The 22,089-nt window shown below is 42.6% G+C and overlaps 1 protein-coding gene across 2 annotated transcripts in view; it reads left to right on the top strand.

Moving 5' to 3' along the window:
• heatr5b (HEAT repeat containing 5B) overlaps positions 1–21,329 on the top strand; it is a 98,712-nt gene extending 77,383 nt beyond the window's left edge. For both annotated transcript variants that reach the window (XM_048530634.2, XM_048530635.2), the window contains 8 exons: positions 1,667–1,915; positions 2,493–2,620; positions 5,681–5,828; positions 7,526–7,798; positions 16,890–17,114; positions 17,629–17,780; positions 18,519–18,732; positions 20,787–21,329. In XM_048530634.2, coding sequence (XP_048386591.1) covers positions 1,667–1,915; positions 2,493–2,620; positions 5,681–5,828; positions 7,526–7,798; positions 16,890–17,114; positions 17,629–17,780; positions 18,519–18,732; positions 20,787–21,094 — 1,697 coding nt within the window. In that variant the 3' untranslated portion in view covers positions 21,095–21,329. The remainder of the gene's footprint in view (positions 1–1,666; positions 1,916–2,492; positions 2,621–5,680; positions 5,829–7,525; positions 7,799–16,889; positions 17,115–17,628; positions 17,781–18,518; positions 18,733–20,786) is intronic.
• The last annotated feature ends 760 nt before the right edge of the window (positions 21,330–22,089 follow it).

Raw genomic sequence — 22,089 nt, 5'->3', positions numbered from 1 at the left:
ACACAGAGCAGACAGTTTGCTGTCCCACATGACATTATCTAAATGATTCTTGATTAAATTTGAGTTTTTTGGCCTCCACTCCTCTATCAAAGACCTCCACTTAAAAACAGAAAATGCTGGAAAAACTCAGCAGGCCTGGCAGCATCTGTGGATAGAAATTAGAGTTAATGATTCAAGTCCAGTAACCCTTCCTCAGAACCATTTAAAGATTTTCTCACTTCGTGCAAAGTTTCTTTCAAAAGGCTGTTGCAAATTTTCCATCAGCCTCCTTGTTTGTGGTTGTGTGAAAACTTACAGTGGAGTCAGATGAGTTCCTCACTGCATAATGTCAGCATCTAATATGATATGATGGATATGGCTGTAATAGTGCTGCACCTGAAAACAGGCTCTAGAATGTTTCCAACAGAACCTCGGATAGAATCTTGAGGCTTTCAATGTAAGTTCTTAAATTAGATTTTAGTTTATCATCTGAAACAGAGTTAGAGCTAAAAGCCCTGAAGTTTGGAGCATTTAGGGTCAAAATAATTGATCAGTCTGAGTATCTCGTTCAAAAATCAAGATGATGTTTTTTCCTTTGTGTATTTTCAAATTGCTTGTGATGTGTCGGTGAGCTTTCCTTGCTTCTACCTTCTGATGTGGTAGTTGAAAGAAAGACTTGTATTTTTGTGATGCTATTCACAGCCTGAAGAGCTCCCAAAACATCTTGCAACCAGTGATATTTTTTTCTACCCTGCAATTATCCTTTATAATATAGAAAATTTTGCAGTCCACTACTACACAAAATATCCCACAAAGAATAATAAGATAATAATCTGATGATTTCCTAACTCTCATGCAAGAAAACGGCCCAATAAGCCACAGCTGACATCCAGTGGGAAACATGACACACAGGAATTCTTACTGATTTCAGTTTCATTATTCCTCCCTATTTCTAGTGGACTTATAAAACCTGGATTCCCTGGTCTTTTAATTACCAGGCAACAAATAGCCGATGGATTCAAAACAAATCAAAAACTAGACTTTTTTTGTTTTATTTAACGCACAACAATTTTCAGGAGTTCTTGCTGCCCCAGTTGGCAAAATGAAATGTGAGCCAAGGTGATATCAAGTTGAAGATTTGTACATTGGTCCATTCCTAGGTAGCTATCTGGAATATATGGTCCACAGTTTATAAAGTAAAGTTTGGGTTGAAGGTTGATTCTCCATCCGTAGTGTTGTCCAGCACAGAAGGAAGACATTCAGTGCACCATGTCCAAGCCAGCTCTTTGTAGCAGCTATCCAGTTCTTCCATGCTCCGAGCTCTACAAATCCCCTCTAGAACATATCCAAATTTACAACAAGTTGTGCATGAGTTAGTGCCGTTATTGAATTAGAAATGATTGTATATCTGTGCTTCCTGATTTTAATCACTCCATTATTGGTAGCCTGAATTTGCGAACTGCTTTAGATGTCTCAATTTCTCCTTTAAAAGACTTCTTAGAATCTACATCTTTGATCAAGCTAATGATAACCTCTCCTACTACATCTCTCTCTCCATATCAAATTCAGTTTGATTAGGGTTTTTTGAAGTGCCCAGGGACTGGTTTAGTTTGAACTCACCATATGATTGCAGTTGTTTTTCTGAAATTTGTTGCATGTTTTGGTTTATTAGTGTACTTTATTACAGGAGGTGCCTTCTATACGCCAGAAACAATTGACACTGCCCGTCTGCACTACCGTACTTCCTGGGCTCCGATCTTGCATGCAGTGGCGATTTGGTTGAACAGCACAGGATTTTCTGTTCTGTGCGAGCTAACAACCCTGCCAGTTAATAATGGGCACAAGAATCAGTCGGGTACCTTTCTAGCTCAGGCATCTGTAACTTCAACCAAAACTCTGCAGGAGATCAACACCGACAGATTACAGCTTATTTTTGGTAAGCCAATGCTTTCGGGCTGATGCGAGTTTTCTCAAGATCAAAAGCTTCTGCAGATTTAGAAATAATCTTGGAGTGATACAGCATTGAAAGAGACCATGTGTTTAATTGTGTTTATGGTAACTCTCTGCTGGAGTTATCCAGTTAATCCCACTGACCTTGCATTTTGTCCGTGGCACTGCAGTTTTTCCACATCAGTCATCTATTAAATGTGCTTTCATGTCTCTGGTAACAATTTTGCTGTGTAAAATAATTCCCTCACTCCTCCCAATCCTGGGCCAATTAACATGAAATGATGTCCATTATTTATACACATTTCATGTCAGTAGAAAAACATTTCTCATCTATCCTATCAAATCACTTAAACTTTAGCACCTCCGTCAACGTTCATTGTAACCATTTCTGCTCGGAGGAGAACAGTCCCGGCTTCTTCTGTTTGCCCATGCAGCTGAATTCTCTCAACTCTGTTAGTATTCTTGTAAATTTTCTACATTCTCACCATGACTGCAATTTGAGCACTTGCCTCCAGTTAAGAAAACTGACCCTGAAAGAGGGGATTTGGTTCTTGTGTTTACAGGTATCAGTATTGAGTTCCTGTGCTCTCCTCGACCTGAGAATCCTCTCGAGCATGTAACATCCTGCCTGAAGGCACTTCATACTTTGCTGGACTCCCCTTGTGCTAGAACATACATTGGAGAAGATCAGGTACAGTGTTAAAGCAGAACTTACTTATGTTGTGATCCCAGCTGATGATGCCTTGGGACAATACTTCTGACCTTAATCAAGTCACCACCAAACTGTCCTAAAAACTTTCAGTCTCTGGGTTTCCAATGCCAAATAAATCCTTGATTGTTCAAAATCAAAACCCAGACAATGGCTTTTAATGTTCATTTTACCTACCATAAACAGCTACACTTTTTTAAAATTTTCCATTAACAGACTCCAGGGGTTCTAAGTCATCTGCTCTCTGAAATATACTAAATTATGTCATTAATGGACAGTTTGACCTAGTTTCTTTTCTTAAAATCCCTCCACAAAAATAACTAACATACACATGCCACTATTTCAAAATCGAGATTTAACGTATCTAACAATCTCTCACCCTTACACCACAACACTAACAACTTGCTAGGTTGCCAGTGGTTTGCTGAAAGAGAATACGGTCGAATCCATTTGGGTGGAAATGAGAAATTCTAGGAAGAAGAAAATTATTGGTAGACATGGTCTGTGGGCCATCAAATATCAACATCACATTACGATGGACAAAAAAACGAAGAAATAACTAGTGACTGTAAAAACGGTATGGGAATTATTGTTGGGAATTTTAACTTCCATGTCAATTGGTCAAATCAGGTCGGTCGAGGCAGCCTTGAGAAGGAGTTCATTGAATGTATCCGCAATAACTTTCTTGAACAGTGTGTAATGGAACCGACAAGAGAGGAAGTATCCTAGATCTGGCCCTGTGTAATGAGACAGGGATTATTAATGATCCAATACCAGGGCCCTGTGCATAAACAAAGGAGACTTCAATAGGATGTGGGTGGAATTGGTTAAAGTAGACTGGAAGCAAAGACTTTATGGTGGGACAGTGGAGGATTTTCAAAGCAGTTTTTCAAAGTGCTCAACAAAAGTATATACCAGTGAAAAGGAAGGACCATAGGAAAAAGGGTGATCAGTCATGGATGCCTAAGGAAATAAGGGAGGCTATTAAATTGAAAGATAAGGCGTACAAAGTAGCAAAGACCAGTGGGGAAACTAGAAAATTGGAAAAACTTTAAAGGTCAACAGAAAGCCATAAGAAAGGGTGTAAGGAAAAGTAAGATTGATTATGAGACTAAACTAGCTCAGGATATAAAGACCAATAGCTAAAGAATCTGTAAATATACAAAAAAGAATGGCTAAGGTAAACATTGGTTCTTTAGAGGATGAGGAGGAGTATTCAATAATGGGAAATGAGGAACTGGCTGAGGCATTGAACAGGTATCTTGTGTCAATTTTCACAGTGGGGGACACAAATAACAGAGATGAAGGTAGGCGAGGACCTAGGCACATTCATTATAACAAAAGAGGTAATGTTGGGGAAGCTTTTGGAGCTAAAAGTAGACCAGTCTCCTGGTCCTGATGGATTGCATCCCAGGATACTAAGAGATGGTGGGAGTAATAGCAAATGTGCTTGTAGTAATTTTCTAAAATTAGCTGGACTGTGGATCGGTTCCAGTAGATTGGAAAACAGCCAATGTGATGCCACTGTTTAAAAAAGGAGGTAGGCAAAACATGGGGAATTATAGGCCGGTCAGCTTAATTTCTGTAGTGAGGAAAGTGCTTGAATCCATCATCAAAGAAGAAATAACAAGACATTTAGATAGAAATTGCCCCATTGGGCAGATGTAGCATGGGCTTGTGAAAGGCAGGTCATGCTTGACCAATTTGCTGGAAATCTATAAAGGCATTACGAGCAATGTGGACAATGGGGACCCAGTAGATGTCATATATCTGGATTTCCAAAAGGCATTTGATAAAGTGCTGCATAAGATAAAGGTGCACAGCATTCACGGCATTACAGGCAATGTATTGGTATGGATTGAGGATTGGTTAACTAACAGGAAGCAAAGAGTGGGGATAAGTGAGTGTTTATCTGGTTGGAGAACAGTGACTAGTGGTGTGCCTCAGGGATCAGTGCTGGGGCCGCAATTGTTTATAATTTACATAGATCATTTGGAGTTGGGGACCACGTGTAGTGTGTCAAAGTTTGTGGATGACACTAAGTAGCAGAGCAAAGTGTGCAGAGGACTCTGAAAGTTCACAGAGGGACATAGTTTAAGTGAAGGCCTGGCAGATGGAATTCAGTGTTGATAAATGTGAAAACATCCATCTTGGTAGGAGTAACAGTAAAGGGGAATATTACTTGAATGGTAAAAGATTTGCAGCATGCTGCTATGCAGAGGGACCTGGGTGCCCTTGTGCATGAATCGCAGAAGGTTGGTTTGCAGATACAAGTAATTAAGAAGGCAAATGGGATTTTGTCCTTCATTGCTAGAGGGATTGGATTTAAAAGCAGGGAGGTTATGTTGCAGTGAAGAATTTATCAATGAGCAGGTTTTCCCAGGAAACTAGAGTGATCCAGGGTGACAGGATCCAGCTGCATTTTCTTCAGTCTTTCTCATTAGATTAGGAATACAATAGAGTTTTTAAAGTGTTTTGGATTTTACTTGTAGAACACCTTTAAATAAAACTGTCAATGAATATGTTATGTAATCATGCAATGTATTTTCAAATGGACCGGAATATCTCAAGACATCCCACAGTGCTTCGCAGACACAAATTACTTGTGGAGTAGTGTTACTGTTGTAATGTAGGAAATGTGACAGTCAATCTTGACATGGCAAACTCATGCAAGTAGCAAGATGATGAACCAGGAAGTGTGTTTTAGATGTTGCTTGAGGAATAATTTTATTGCCCAGAATGCTGGGGAGAACTTGCCTGTTCTTCTTCAAATAGTACCATGGGATCTTTTAAGGCTAGCTAAGAGAAGGCTAAGCCTCAGTTTAATGTCTCATTCAAAAGATGGCCCCTGTGACAGTGGAGATGTAAAGACTTAGTAACTTTTATAATCAAACAAAGGGCTAGTGAATCCCCTGATATTATCCCTGAACTGAAATTTACTTGATTCTGCCTTTTAAGTAAAAAGAAAATATTGTTTATAGAATTGCATTCATCAGCTGATGCTTCTGTTTTAAGCAGAACCTTCCTTTGATTCTATTACAGCTGCTCATCGTTGAGCTTTTTAATGTGTTGCATCGGCTGTTACTAACTTGTGGGCCTCCCTCTGTTCAACAACAAGTGACAATGGTTGTACAACAGACTATCCGAGCTGCTCAGGATCATCTTCAAGGGCTGTTGAAGCAGAATCGTGGTAAGTTGGAGAGGAAAAACAGTTGCTTCTGCCTCGTCCCCAGTGAAAACTCTTGTGTATTAGAGTCTACTTTATGGACATTGAAAGGTCAAAATTATGAATGTGGCTCTAGTTGCGACAATGTGCATCAGGGATTTGTACCCATTCACTCTTCTTATGGATAAGACTAGACCTCCCCTTCACCCACCCGACCAAAATATTATAAGGAGATAAATTTGGATTTAGGCTTTATATTTATTTAAAGGCAAGTGTAAAGTTCGGTTCTGTGTTCCAGATGTGATTCAGTTGGTCAAAACACATTTTATTCTTATAACTGAGTTAAAATACAAAAAACAGAATTAGTGTAACTTTAACTCTATTGAAATACTTAACAAAATAATGTAATATTTAAACATTAATCATCAACAGTTCCAATACAGGCAGCATTCCAAAAACACACCCTTTGACAAAAATTCAATTCAGCAAAACAGTTATGGTTCTTATGTGCTGTTCTTCGCCAGTCCAGAAGAAAGAAACAATCTTCCCCCTTTTTTGGTTCTTAAGAGGATGTCTTGCTGTCTAAGACTTCACTTTAGCAGTTGGGAACCCAAGCTTTTAGCTTCCCAGCAGGCAGGCAACCTACTTACTAACTGAAAGCAAAACTTAAAAACCTTCCTGGGTCTGTGTGAGCCCTGACCGCAGTCACTCATGATTCTTTTGTCTGGTTTATAAAATAAACACCCAGGGAGAACTCAAAAACTCTTTGTCTCCTTCACACAGGCAGTTGGCACTCAGGCACCATTGTGACAATACCACTCTGCAAGAGAAATAGCACAGAACACAATTTCTTAAAGGAACAGTACCATCACAATCCCACCCAGCTTTCTAATGTGTGCTCTCACAGTTCAGGTCTAGGTCAGGAAGTTCATGCTTCATCGTAGAATGAGAAAAGGCATCCAAACCCAATATCCTTCAACACCTTTCACTTGCAGACAAATGTGAGCAGAATCATATTGTTTATTCTTATCTCTTTACAAACAATTTATGGAATGAACTTTTTTCAACAAGGTAAGGGCCAAAGGACCCTCAAGTCCAGTCCACTGCCACTCAACAAAATCAATATTTGGGATTGATCAGCGCTACTTTCTTGCCTTCATTCAAGGAATGCATCAGCATTTATAGCCTATTTCCCCAAATGTCCAGAGGTCAGTTAACAGCCAACCATGTTACTGAGAATCTGGAGTCAAAAGTAGACAAGACTTGGGGTACAGGTGGTAGATTTATATCCGCAGACTTTTAGGACAGTCAACAATGATCATTTGGTTACCATTACTCTCTTTTTAATTAATTGTACATTTTACTGTCTACTGTGGTGGGATTCCAACCATGTTCACAGAACATTTGCCTTGGGATCTGGACTCCTAGTCTAATGAAATGACCACTATGCCCATCTCCTCTCATTCCTCGATACTTCAATTCCCTTTGACTCTAATACTCTTTTGGTCTCTATCTTGAACATCACCTGAGTATCCAGTCCTCCAGGTCGTGAAGTTCAAAGATCCAAAACCCCAAGCTTTTCCTCAGCTCGGTCCTAAATGGCTCTGGACTCTTCAGCCAGGGAAAACTAGCTTTCATTATTTACCCTGTCAAATCAACAATTTTCTTTTGTTATATATTGTGTTTATCCTTTGTTTAAAGTGAACTACATTGTCTTCCAGATGATAAGTGTGCCTCTGAGGAGGACTCTCTAACCACTTTAGGAGAAGGAGGGAAATCTGGTGGCTTGATTCCTGGCAAATCTGTTGTGTTTGCTGCGTTGGAGCTGCTTATGTTCATTCTGGTACGACACCTTCCACAGCTGAATCCTAAAGTGACAGACTCTCCTAGTCACATTGTCAGCAAGACACAGTCGTTAGCGGAGGAGAGTGCCCAGCTTGTAGCTGTCAGTGTTTCTATCCTAGCTGATTTACCATCACTTTGTTCTCCAACAGGTAAAAGCAACTTAGAACTAGTACTATTTAATACACATGATTGTGCAGTGTTTTCTAGGTGGACTGAATGAGTTAAATCTAGAGATCTTTATCGTAATGTTTCCTGTTGATAAGGAAGCCAAGTTCAGCTATTATGTAAAGACTTAAAGTTTTACTTACTTAGAATTCCATAGAGGCTGCAGCAGCCCAACTGGTCAATGTCAGTGTCTATGCTCCTCAGAAGTCTTCTCCAATTACTCTTCATGTCTCTATCCCTCTATTTCCTTTCTCCCACATGCAGTTACCCAGCTTCCCCTTCAATGCACTTATACTATTCACCACAGCCACTATTTGGGGTGGTGAATTCCATACTCTCATCTTTGAGTACAGAAACTTGTCCTGAGTTCCTTATCAGATTTATTAGCAATTGTCGTTTTTATTATGGCCCCTAGTTTTGAATCTTGTCGCAAGTGTAAATGTTTTCCCACATTGAGTCATAGAGCTGTACAGCATGGAAAAAGACCCTTCAGTCCAATTCGTACATGCAGACCAGACATCCTAAATAAATCTAATCCCATTTGGCCCAAATCCCTGTAAACCCTTACATATTATACACCCATTCAGATGCTTTTAAATGTAATTGTATTAGTCTCTACCACTTCCTCTGGTACTTAGTTCCAAACACGCACCACCCTCTGTGTGAAAAGGTTGCCTCATAGGTCCCTTTTTAAATCTTTCCCCTCTGACCTTCAACCTATGCCCTCTAGTTTTGGACTTTCCAACACTCTGGCGAAAATAGCCCCAGCCTATTCATCCTCTCCCTATAGCTCACACTCTCCAACCTTGGAAACATCCTTGTAAATCTTTTCAGAATAACATCCTTCCAATAACAGGGAGACCAGAATTGAATGCAGTATTCCAAAAGTGGCCTAACCAATGTCCTCCAACTCCTAACCTCAATACACTGACCAATAAAGGCAAGCATACCAAATACCACCTTCGCTATCCTATCTACCTGTAACTCCACTTTCAAGAAATTATGAACCTGCACTCCATGGTCTCTGCTCCATAACACTGTCCAGCCCTTACCATTAAGTGTATATCTTCTATCATCTTAAATTCTTTTGTAATCTTAAAGATCTCTGTCAGTTCATTCCTCAGCCTTCCTTAATTTAGAGAAAGAGTCCCAGCCTATTTGTTAAATCTTTAACTGCTAAGTTCTGATATCAGACTTATGATTTTTATTTTTTTAATAAAATAAAGACCAGAATGAGCAGGATAGCACAGTATATTCTCTGAAGAACAATGTTCCACACAGGGAATCAGTCTTGCTCACAAAGGACTGTGCTGTCGTGTAATGTTTAAACCCATCAGGTTATGATGCAGTGATAATGGGAACTGCAGATGCTGGAAAATCCAAGATAATAAAGTGTGAAGCTGGATGAACACAGCAGGCCAAGCAGCATCTCAGGAGCACAGGTGCCTGCTGTGTTCATCCAGCTTCACACTTTATTATCTTAGGTTATAATGCGGAGTGGGTACCTGTAATAATAACACAGTTACAGAGCAAGGATGTCTGGAATGCAGCATGCGGAGTAGAGTGTTTGTTGGGTTTGATTGCTAAAACGGGAATCGTATCTGGCTGAAAAGATTATTCCAGTCCAGTTGGTGCTTAAGCCAAGGAAGGGAAATTTGAACTGTATTCTGTCTTCTGCTAAAAGTATGCCTGAGTGACACAGAATTGGAACATTTATACAGCACCTTTCATGAATACAAGATGTTTCAAAACATTGTTAAAGTGTGGCTGTAACATCAGAAACATACAGCCACCTCCCACAAACAGATCCTGACCAGGTAATCTCTCCGTACTTCAGTAAGGCTTACCATCCATAACTTTGCACAGTCTGGAAGGAGAGATCACATCAGGAGTGAGACACAGCCTGAGTGAGTATATAGTTCAGGGAATTAAGAAGCAACTTGGGCATTCACTGCAGAGGGAAGAGATGCTTTTTGGTTTTTCTTTTTGGAGCCATAGTTTGTAAGGGTTTTAACAAGATAAGTTGAAGCCCAGGATCAGGGGCCCACATCAAAAATGACATCATAGATAACCTGTAAATTCATTGGTTAATAGCTACTAATTTGCCTATATTTTAAGTTACTTTCAGATTAAAGATAAATAGGGGAAATAATTACAGACCAATGCGAAATTTTTAAAAATCAAGTTATGAACTAAGCAATACCACATACCAGTCCAGGCAATGTGATGTAACTGCATGTTGTGGGAGCCAGTAGACCCTATTATGATTCATAGTAACCGCATCTGTAGCAAGTGTTGGTTGCTTGTGGAACTCTGGCTCAGGATTGATGAGCTGGAGTTTGAACTTTGAACACTGCAACTCATCGGTGAAGGTGACACTAACCTGGATGCTGTGTTTCAAGAGGTAGCCACATCCCTTATAGATTAACTGCCTCAAATTCAGTCAGTGCTCAGGGACGGGAGGGTGTGACTACGAACAAGGTGGGTAGAGGGATTCAGGAGATAGTGCTCAAGGAGCCTCAGCCCTTGATCTTGCCTAACAAGTTTGAGGTTCTTGCCCTCTGTGGATGAGTGGGGACTGTCGGGAGAATGGGTAAACTGACCATAGCACAATGGTACAAGCAGCAATTCAAGTTGGGAGAAAAGAAATGTTGTAATAAGGGATGGTATTAGCCAGGGGAAAAGACACTGTTCTCTGTGGCCAGGGGTGAGAGGCCAAGGGCTATGTTCACTGCTTGGTGCCTGGGTTTGGAAAATCTCATCTGGGCTGCAGAGGAATTTGGAGTGGGAGGGGGAAGATCCAGATTTCACAGTTCACATAGATACCAGTGACATAGGTAGAAAGAATGAAGATGTTCTACTGAGGGCATACGAGCAGATAGGGACTAAATTTAAAAAGCAGAACCAGAAAGATGGTAAATCCCCTATATACCTGCATTCCGCATGCAGATGGCCTCAAGGCCCTCTGCTTCTTCCTGTCCCGCAGGCCCGACCAGTCGTCTCCCCCTCTCCACCCCCCCCCCCCCCCCCCCCCCCCCCCCCCCCACCGACACCCTCATCCGCCTAGCCGAACTCGTCCTCACCCTCAACAACTTCTCTTTTGACTCCTCCCACTTCCTACAGACTAAGGGGGTGGCCATGGGCCCCAGCTATGCCTGCCTCTTTGTAGGCTACGTGGAACAGTCCCTCTTCCGCACCTACACAGGCCCCAAACCCCACCTCTTCCTCCGGTACATTGATGACTGTATCGGCGCCGCCTCTTGCTCCCCAGAGGAGCTCGAACAGTTCATCCACTTCAACACCTTCCACCGCAACCTTCAGTTCACCTGGGCAATCTCCAGCACATCCCTCACCTTCCTGGACCTCTCAGTCTCCATCTCAGGCAACCAGCTTGCAACTGATGTCCATTTCAAGCCCACCGACTCCCACAGCTACCTAGAATACATCTCTCCCACCCACCCTCCTGCAAAAATTCCATCCCCTATTCCCAATTCCTCCGCCTCCGCCGCATCTGCTCCCACGACAAGATATTCCACTCCCGCACATCCCAGATGTCCAAATTCTTCAAGGACCGCAACTTTCCCCCCACAGTGATCGAGAACGCCCTCGACCGCGTCTCCCGTATTTCCCGCAACACGTCCATCACACCCCGCCCCCGCCACTACCGCCCAAAGAGGATCCCCCTCGTTCTCACACACCACCCCACCAACCTCCGTATACAACGCATCATCCTCCGACACTTCCGCCATCTACAATCCGACCCCACCACCCAAGACATTTTTCCATCCCCACCCCGTCTGCTTTCCGGAGAGACCACTCTCTCCGTGACACCCTTGTTCGCTCCACACTGCCCTCCAACCCCACCACACCCGGCACCTTCCCCTGCAACCGCAGGAAATGCTACACTTGCCCCCACACCTCCCCCCTCACCCCTATCCCAGGCCCCAAGATGACTTTCCACATTAAGCAGAGGTTCACCTGCACATCTGCCAATGTGGTATACTGCATCCACTGTACCCGGTGTGGCTCCCTCTACATTGGGGAAACCAAGCGGAGGTTTGGAGACCACTTTGCAAAACACCTCCGCTCAGTTCGCAACAAACTACTGCACCTCCCAGTCGCAAACCATTTCCACTCCCCCTCCCATTCTTTAGATGACATGTCCATCATGGGCCTCCTGCAGTGCCACAATGATGCCACCCGAAGGTTGCAGGAACAGCAACTCATATTCCGCCTGGGAACCCTGCAGCCTAATGGTATCAATATGGACTTCACCAGTTTCAAAATCTCCCCTTCCCCAACTGCATCCCTAAACCAGCCCAGTTCGTCCCCTCCCCCCACTGCACCACACAACCAGCCCAGCTCTTCCACTCCACCCACTGCATCCCAAAACCAGTCACCTGTTCTTCCTCTCACCCATCCCTTCCTCCCACCCCAAGCCGCACCCCCATCTACCTACTAACCTCATCCCACCTCCTTGACCTGTCCGTCTTCCCTGGACTGACCTATCCCCTCCCTACCTCCCCACCTATACTCTCTCCACCTATCTTCTTTTCTCTCCATCTTCGGTCCGCCTCCCCGTCTCTCCCTATTTATTCCAGAACCCTCACCCCATCCCCCTCTCTGATGAAGGGTCTAGGCCCGAAACGTCAGCTTTTGTGCTCCTGAGATGCTGCTTGGCCTGCTGTGTTCATCCAGCCTCACATTTTGTTGTCTTGGATTCTCCAGCATCTGCAGTTCCCATTATCTCTTATACCAGAAAGATGGTAATCTCTGGATTCTGACCTGACTCCCAAGCAAATTGAGGGTAAAGAAGTAAATGTGTGGTTCAGAGATTGCTGTGGGAGAAACAGGTTTGAATTCATGGGACTTTGGCACTAGTACTGGGAAAGGAGGCAGTTGTTCCGATGGGATGGGCTCCACCTCAAACATGCTGGGACCAGAGTCCTTGCAAATTGCAAACTAGGGCTATGGATAGGACTTTAAACTAGATAGTGGGGTAATGGGTTCGGCTACATGGACATTATGGAAACAGTTAAAGGTGGGGGAGGGCTCAGCAGAGGTTAAAGCTTCAGAACAGGTAATAGGGCAGCGGGTATGGAAAGGGTCAGGAATCAAATTTCAGATACAGCAGATAAGGGAACAATTATGAACAGAGGACAGTCAGTGTGGGACTTGAGGGCATTGTTCTTAAATGCACATAGTAGACATAACAAGATGAATGACCTTTATAGCACAGATTGAAATTGGCAGGTACAGTGTTGTGTGTATCACAGAGACATTTCTGCAAGGGGATCAGGGCTGGAACTAAATATCCAAGGGTTTGCAGCCTGTTGAAAGAAAAGGCAGAGAAGGTGGGCACCTTGTTAGTAAGTGATGAAACTACTTTGATAGCAAAAGTGTTATAGAGCTGGAAGGCATAGGATCTGTGTGGATAGAGTTGACGATCCGCAAAGGGGACAGAAACCTGATGGGTATGTTGTGTACAGGCCTCCTAGCAGTAGTCATGATATGGGAATCATGAAATATAAAGGGCATGTAAAAAAGACAATGATTAAAATAATCATGGGGGACTTCAGTATGCAGCAGATGAGGACAATCAGATTGGGATCCAATCTCTAAGAGGAATTCGTGGAATGTCTACAAGATGGTTTCTTTGGAGCCGCTTGTGCTAGGGCCCACTAGGGAACAGGCAGATCTGGATTTAGTGATCTGTAATGAGCCTGACTTCATTACAGAGCTTAAGATGAAGGAATCCCTAAGGGGTACTGACCATATTATGACAGAATTCACCCTGCATTTTGAGAGAGAGAAGATTGAATCAAGTATCACCGTATTACAATTGAGTAAAGGCAACTACAGAGCCATAAAGGAGGAGATGACCAGATTTGATTGGAAGGAGCACTCAGCAGGGAAGATGATAGAGCAGCAAGGGCAGTAGATTCTGGGGGTAATTCGGGAGATTCAGCAAAAATTCATCCCAACGACAAAGAAACATACTAAGGGGAGGATGAGGTAACCATGGCTGACAAGGTAAGTCAGGCAAAGCATAAAAGCGAAAGAGGAAACATACAATGTGTGGTGAAGATTAGTGGGAAGCTAGAGGATTGGGAACCCTGTAGAAACTAGCAGAGGACAACTAAAAATGCAATAAGGGGATGAGATAATGAAATAGAGAGCAAGCTAGCTAGTAATATACAAGAAGATTGCAAGAGTTTTTCTTTCAGTATCTAAAATCAGAGAGGGGCAAGAATGGACATTGAACTACTGGAAAATGAGGGTGGAGAAGTGGTGATAGGGAACAATGAAATAGTGGAGGAACTGAATATGTACTTTCCATCACTTGTAACTTTGGAAGATACTAACAACCACAAAGAACCTCGAGTCAAGGGGCAGAGGTGAGTGTGGTACCCATCATCTAAGATGATGCTGAGGAATTTGAAAGCAGACAAATCACCCAGAAGGGATGGGCTGCAACCCAGAGTTCTAAAGGAAATAGCTGAGGAGATTGTAGAGGCATTGATGGTGATCTTTTAGGAATCACTGGTGTCAGGAAGGGTCCAAGAGGACTGGAAAAATGTCTAAATGAACACACCTGTTTAAGAAGGGAGGGAGGCAGAAAACAGGAAACTATCGGCCTCTTAGCCTGACCTCAGACATTGATATGATTTTAGAGTCTGTTACTAAGGATGAATTGCGGAGAACTTGGAAATGCATGGTAAAATAGGGCTGAGTCATCAAGATAAGGGCATGCCTGACGAATCTGTTAGAATTCTTTTGAGGAGGTAATAAGCAAGTTCGACACAGAGCCAGTGGACATAATCGATTAGGATTTCCAGAAGGCCTTTAACAAGATGCCACACAGGAGGCTGAAAAACAAGATAAGAGCCCATGGTATTCGGGAAAAGGTACTGGCGTGGATAGAGGATTGGCTGACTGGCAGAGGCTAGGGATAAAGGGCTGCTTTACAGGATGACAGCTGGTGACTAATGGAGTTAGGTTTGGAGACTGCTTTGCTTTGCTTTGCTTTGTAGAGCACCTGTGCTCTGTTCACAACAAACAACACCACCTCCTGGTCGTGAACCACTTCAACTCCCCCATTTTCCCCAATCCCTGGGTGACCTGTCTGACCTGGGCCTCTTCCAGTGTCACAATGACACTATCTACAAACCAGAGGAGCAATACCTCACGTTCCTCCTCGGGAGCCTACAATCCAATGGTCTCAATGTGGACTGTACCAGTCTCAAAATCTCCCCACCCTGGCCTCGTCCCATAACCAGCCCTCCCTCTCATCCTCACCTCCTTGACCTGACGCAACCTGTCCAACTTTTGTCCCATCTTTCTGCTCCTCTCACCTCACTGACCAATCCCCCACCACTGCCTATCACCTATCACCATCCCACCTATCTTCCCCAGCCCCCACCCCTCCTATTTTTTTGAAACTCCCTCTCCCCTCCCCCATTTCTGAAGAACAGTCCCAACCTGAAGCGTCAACTTTTCTGCTCCTCTGCTGCCTGGCCTCCTGTGTTCCTCCAGCTCAACACTGTTTTCTTCGGTTCTACAGGTGTCAGTGTTGGGACTTTGGTCATTCATGTTAAACGCCAATGATCTGTACAAAAGAACTATCAGCATTATTGCTGAATTGCAGATGGCACAAAGACAGGTTGAGGGACGTGCAGTGTTGAGGAAGGGGGAGACTGCATAAGGATTTGGACATGCTAGGCAAGTGGACAAAGAAGTGGCAGATGGAATACAATATGGGAAAGTGTGAGGTTAACCATTTTGGTAAGAAGAATAATGGCGAAGACAATTTTCTATATGGGAAAAGCTTCCAAAATCTGAAGTACGTAGGGACTGGAGATTTGGTTCAGGATGCTCGTCAAATCAACATGCAGGTTCTGTTTGTGGCATTCATTTCAAGATAGCTAGTTAAAGAGCAGAGATATAATGCTGAGGCTGTATGAAGCTCTGGTCAGACCACATTTAGAATATTGTGAGCAGTTTTGGGCCCCATATCTAAGGAAAGATGTGCTGCTGTTGAAGGAAGTCCAGACGAGATTTACGAGAATGATCCCAAGGCTGAAGGGCTTATCACATGAGGAGCAGTTGAGGACTCTCAGTTTGTACTCCTATAGGAGTTTAGAATGAGGGGTGATCTGATTGAAAGCTCCGGAATACCTGGAGGCCTGGATAGAACGGACATGGAAAAGATGTTTCCAGTCATAGGAGAGACTAGGCCTGAGAACACAGCCTCAGACTGAAGGGACAACCTTTTAGAACAGAGATGAGGAGAAATTTCTTCAGCCAATCTGTGGAGTGCCGTGGGAATGAAGCATGCCCTGGGAACCTCTGAATTCACTCGTGAGACCAAATGGGGTCTTGGTTTAATGTCTCTTCTGAAAACCAGCATATCTGACAGTGCAACCCCAGTGTTGTACCTCAACGTCTGCCGACGATTTTATCCTTGAGCCTCTGAGTGGAATGTGACAAACCACAGCCTTTTGATTCTCAGCTGGGATTGCTACCTGATGAACCATAATCAACATTTAAACTGGGCAAAATTGTACACCATATGAATAAAATCCTCATAAGTTGCTAGTTGTGTGAAGGTCTCTTATTTCATCTAATGATATCAAATTCCAGCAGATGTTTCGTTTTCAGAAATAATAAATGTAAGGCAGTGTTATCCTTAAAAGAAATGCTTTGGTTGTAGTAACATTTGGAGAACACATTATCCTATTAGTTATTTAAGCTTCTGAATGATTCTACCTCATTGTCTAATATCATCCAGTAGTGTATGACGTTTAACATTGTTCAGAAACTGCAAATACAGGAGAAGGCCACTTGGGCATCGTAGCTGTGCTGATACAAACTTTCCAGTTGGACTCAATTACCTGTATTCTGTTTCCCTGCTCTTACCCATTGTCTGTTTATATTTTTCCTTTTAAATCCAATTCTTTTTAGAAGATGCAACAGTGCCTGCTTAGCCACTTGTGAACATGTAAACTTGTAAAACATCCAATATCTTCATAATGGATATCTAATAATGGCTTGTATTTGGTTCAATTTGCACAGGCAGTATGACTGTTCTACCTACAATCCTTTACCTGATCACTGGCGTGCTGAGAGAATCAGCTGTGAAGTCAACTGATAACCACGTGTCACTCCCAGTTAGTGCAGCGCTGCAGGGGATCAAAACTATCATTACTTCTCCGTTGGTCAAATCGGATGAGATCCACACGCAATGGAAAGATCTGATCTGCAGCTCTCTGGCTTCAATCTTGGAATATTCCAAACCAGGTAGGGCACATGAAGTGCAGTTAGTATTTAGCAATTGGCCTTTAATAAAGGATGTTACCTTAGTTCCTCCTGGCCAGTTTTCTGGAGTTATTTGAGAGCCGTGACTCCCTTTTGTCACACAATGGCCAATTAAGGATAGAATTGCTTTGAGTGATGGAGAATCCAGCATTCAAAGTCACTTGCTTTTTTCAGAAGCCAGTGTCTCTGCTGCAGCCAGGAACTGGATTAAGGCAGTTTACAGTTTCAGAAACAGGAGTAACTGTGTCAGAGCTCAAGGCCTAGTACTCTTAATCCCAGTGATTTGCAGAAATTGGAGATCAAGATTGACAGTGTGAGAACACACTGGGTTTGGGATTGATTGAGAAAGGATAATCTAGGTATCAAGCTTCTAAGGTTTAGTGTAAATGTGCATTGCACTAAACCTTCGGAGCTTGATGCCTAGATCATCTAGGTATCATGTAATCCTGTGCGAACTCAGTAATTACTGCCACTTGGTTCCTGTCTTTCCTTTTAGATGAATCAAGGCCGAATGTGGATGAAGTGAGCATGCTCACAGCAATTACACTCTTCCTGCTGTCTGCCAGTAATGAGGTGGTTGGGATTTCTTCTCTCCAGAATTGTTGCATTGAGAGATTTGCAAGTGCTTTAAATTCAAGAGATCCCTGGGTAAGGTATACTGTACATATTTCCCATGCCCACCCCCGCTTCCCTCTCTTCTTCCTCTCTCTACCGAGGGCAAGAAATAATAGATGAAAATTTAGTCTCTGCCTGGGAAAATTAATCATTGAATTTGGGGAGCATTTTGAGCAGAATTGATTCTCTTTCCTTTAATTCATGGTCCTCCCTCTTCCTTCTGCACTAATGCTCACTTCTTTGTTCTCACCTGTTTCTTGTGTTTATGCTGCATTTCAGTGAAACCACCAAGCAGTCCAGTGCCAGATGAGTACGTTGCTACACTTGCCCAATATATTGTCTTAAACTATTTAAACCTGTGGTCCCTGAGCTCCAGCGAAACCAGACCTGTGCCATACAGATCCCACTTTTCCTGAACTCCACAGATCCAGACCTATGTTCAGTATCCAGTACCCAGCTCTGCCTGGAAGCTTTGTTCTCTTCTTGTCCCCACTCCAACCCTCTGTCCCTGCTGCTATGCTAGGGCTGAAGGGTATCAGTCTTGGTCTCTCTGCTCAGAAAGACAGCCTTGCCTCTCTGGCTCTGAAATGAATAAGCACGTTTAAAGCCAACATGTTGTAAACCTGTTGATTGATTTTTTTTTTTCCCCAGAACTTGTAGGAGGTTTTTTTTTGTTACTGTGTTTCTCTCAGGAAATGTGAATATTTGTACTTTAGCTTTTGCATTGGCATAACATGAAACTGAGATCTTGGTTCCTGGCTTTTTTTTTAGGTTCAAGCAAAATGTTACCAGTTGTTGCTGTCCGTCTTCCAACAGCCAAACCGAGCCCTCTCCTACCCATACATTCATGCCTTGGCTCCACTGGTGGTTGAGAAACTTAAAACTGTGGGGAATCAGAAACTGGCTAGTAGTGCTGAGCTTCAAGCAGCACAAGAAGGAATCAAAGTTCTTGAGACCCTGATAAACCTCGCAGGGGAACAAAACAGTAAGTAGATCCCTGCACTATAGTAGCCCCTGTTGTATCAGTCCATCAGAACATGAGCTGTCTGAGGCACAGCTGGTGTGTAATCAGTCCATCTGACCATAGGTTGAAGGCAAGAAATTCACTTGCAATGCAGTATTCCCTCAGTGCTAGCAATTAGGATGCAATCCTGGATATTGCACTTCAATCTCTAGAATGGGATTTAAACCTCCAGCCTTCTGAATCTGCTAAGAGGCTTATCCACTGAGCAGTGGCTATGATCTAACATGTGCTGGGGTCACACATCATTAAGAATGGAGTTATTTGCGCAGTCTTCACCTTCTGTTACTCAGTGCGTACTATGTCAAGATTTGCACCATGTTTCGTGAGTTTTCATCCAAGTTCTGATCCTCCTTCCCGTCAATGCTGCAGCTGGTCCTGGCATAACTTGCAAACTCACCAAGCTGGTGAGCAAGTCAACAATCTCACCCACAACCCAAGTTACAAATCTTCACAAGAATTTAAAGACTTGCAAATGACTGACATCAATAAATTCAGCTTTGTAGACCAGAATTTCTGTTCTTTCAGGGTTTGATATCACTTCAAGAATAAACAAGCTTACCACCTTTAGCCTTTTAACATTGCTGTATATTTGGACTGAACCCTAATGTTCAATTCTGATCTCCTATTCTAATCACATCTATATATCTGTACTTTCTTATAAAATTTGAACTGTCCTCAATTGTAGTTCATACCAGGTGATAAAAGAAGAGATTTTATATTGCTGGGTTATTGACTTTCACTTGCCACGGTGGCAATGTCCGATTCACTTACCTCAATGGGTAAGGTTAAAGGGCCTTTTATCCAATTTTGATTTCTACAGATGTTCTGAGATACAAATAATATTCAGCATAAGATTGCATTGGGAGGAGTTGTTGACTTTTGCGGTGACGGTTTAGGGTAACTGTGATATGTCCTGCGCCCAGACCATATCTGACACTGCCACAAACGTCTGTGGAATCAGCTATTGCATTGGCTGGTACACGAAAATTTATTCCATTTCACTAATGTTATTCTCAGAATCACTTTGATTTAATCAGAGTTGACATTTATACTGTGGCTCATCACCAGACAAATTACTTACGAAGTAGTCACTATGTAGACAGCCAAATGAGGACAAACTGTGGAATGATACTGCACAAAATGAGACCTTTCAAATATTGTGTCCATGCCAGACTTTGAGAGACTAATTCGCCCAATGGCCCAGCGGTTTCTTCCTCTTAAATTTCTGTCCCCTTCCCTTTTATTTTGACAGCTATTGTTGAATTTGCTTTTACTATTCTTTTAGATAATGCATTCCGGATTGCAATCACTCACATATAAACAAATTCTCTTCAACTTGCTTCTGTCTCTTTGGTCTACCTAAAATCTGAGGGTTTTTACAGCTACTTCCTCCTGACTGTATACCACTGTGCTACCACCACCTCTGGTGGATCTGTTCTGCTGTTTGGTACAGAACATCCCTGGCAACAATGATGGAAGAGTCTAAGACGTTGGACCCAAGGTAAAGAGAATACGGCTGTCACACTTGGCACCAGATGTAGTTGAGAATGACTTGTAGGTTTGAGTAAGAATGCTGTGGCTTTGTTGTTTTCAGTGTCAAGGTCAATGCTGGGTGATTAATTGACATTTTATTCTTATTCACCTTTTCAATAATTTTGGCTTTGATATGTTTGAGTGACTTGCCACGTCAGTTCAAGACATAACTTGACAATTAATCTCATTGCTGTTGTTCTGGAGCTCCACATAGGCCAGACCAAGTAGATAAGGCAGCTTTTCCTTCTCTCTGAAGCAGACGTGTTTCTATGGTTTTCATTATTGAGGCAAACTTTTCATTGCAGATCTATTAGCTAATTGAATTTAAATTGTTGTGAATGCTTTGAACTCTGATCTCCTGGATCATTAGCCTGGGCTCCAGGAACATCAGTACAATGCTGCATTCTGGTAATTGTATACATTCACTGTGATGAGCATTTCTGGATTATTGCCCTAACGAAATCCGCCTTTTTCCTTCTCAGGGACCCAGCTGCTTGCTCTTCTGGTCCCCACACTCATTTCATACCTGCTGGATGAGAAGACTTTCAGCTCAGCTTCCACAGCTTCCAAGGGTCTTCACGAACTTGCTCTACAGGATCTCATGCGCATAGGTCCCCTGTACCCCAGCGCCTTCAAAGCGGTGATGGGGGCAGCACCTGAACTCAAATCCAAGTTAGAGGCTGCTATCCGAGCTAGCCAAGCCAGCTCCCGGGCCAAAGCTCTGAGCCAGCAAGCTAAGCCAGCTGTGCAAGCTGCACCCACCATCAAGCTGAAGACTAGCTTTTTCTGAAGTTGATTGGAGGTGTTTTCACATTGACTTGGAAAGGTATTTAAACTTCCCCTCTCCCTGCTGTTTGTTTGAGTCAATTTTCCTGATGTCTTCTGTACAGGTTATGATTTCTGTTAGCTTGTAAATTGTTCAACCAAGAAAGCAATTTGAGTTTAATGGTTTAAAAATTGTTTGTGTATAGATATCACAATTGTATCACAAAGAATGATATAAATAAAGAGGAAGATTTTTCTAAGAGTATTGTCATTTTTTCAATCCTTTGCAGCGACCAGTCTCTCCTATAAAAATTCAATGCGATACTTCTAATTCAGTATATTCTTGCAAACATCGTTGGAACTTAGCTTGTAAAAATATAAAAACACCCTCAACAACTGCCTGTCATACGGTTGCCTGGTACTGTTATCCTTTTGCTCACTTGGCTCTAACTGATGACAAAGTCCAAAATTCAAAATAATGTAAATTTCACCAGAAACATTCCCCATCTGTTGCATTATCTTTATTTTTTACATAGTGTTTTTTTTAAAGTGTCACCCAAACACCTAGCCTTTGGATCCCTTCATATGTCTAAAGGCAAATGATATGATTAATACATGTTGGGAAATATATTCAAGATACATCAGTATCACTAGATTTACTGAGCTACAGTGTTTCTTTTGAGTTTAGGAAGCTATGCTTGGCCACTTTTTAAAAAAATTATTCTTAAAAAAAAATTAGGCTGGAATCTTCCAAAGCTTTACCCATCAACAACAACTTGCATTTATATTATATATGTTTAACTTGGTGAAATATCCCCAGACGCTTCAAAGATGTCAGCTTCAATGAGGGTCTTTTAAGTGGAGAGAAGTTGAGGGAGTTCCCAGACCTTGGGCCTTGGGCATGGCCTGTCAGTGCTTATAATTAAAACTAGAGATATGCAAGACACCAGAACTGGAATAGCCAGAGATTTCAGCCAGCTTTAGTGATAGAGATTCCAGAGCTAGAGAGGGACAAAGCCA

The sequence above is a fragment of the Stegostoma tigrinum genome, chromosome 4 (genome assembly GCF_030684315.1).
Source record: "Stegostoma tigrinum isolate sSteTig4 chromosome 4, sSteTig4.hap1, whole genome shotgun sequence".
In the NCBI taxonomy this organism is placed as follows: Eukaryota; Metazoa; Chordata; class Chondrichthyes; order Orectolobiformes; family Stegostomatidae; genus Stegostoma; species Stegostoma tigrinum.
The sequence above is the reverse complement of the archived record's forward strand: the minus strand, read 5'-3'. Positions and strand labels throughout refer to the sequence as shown.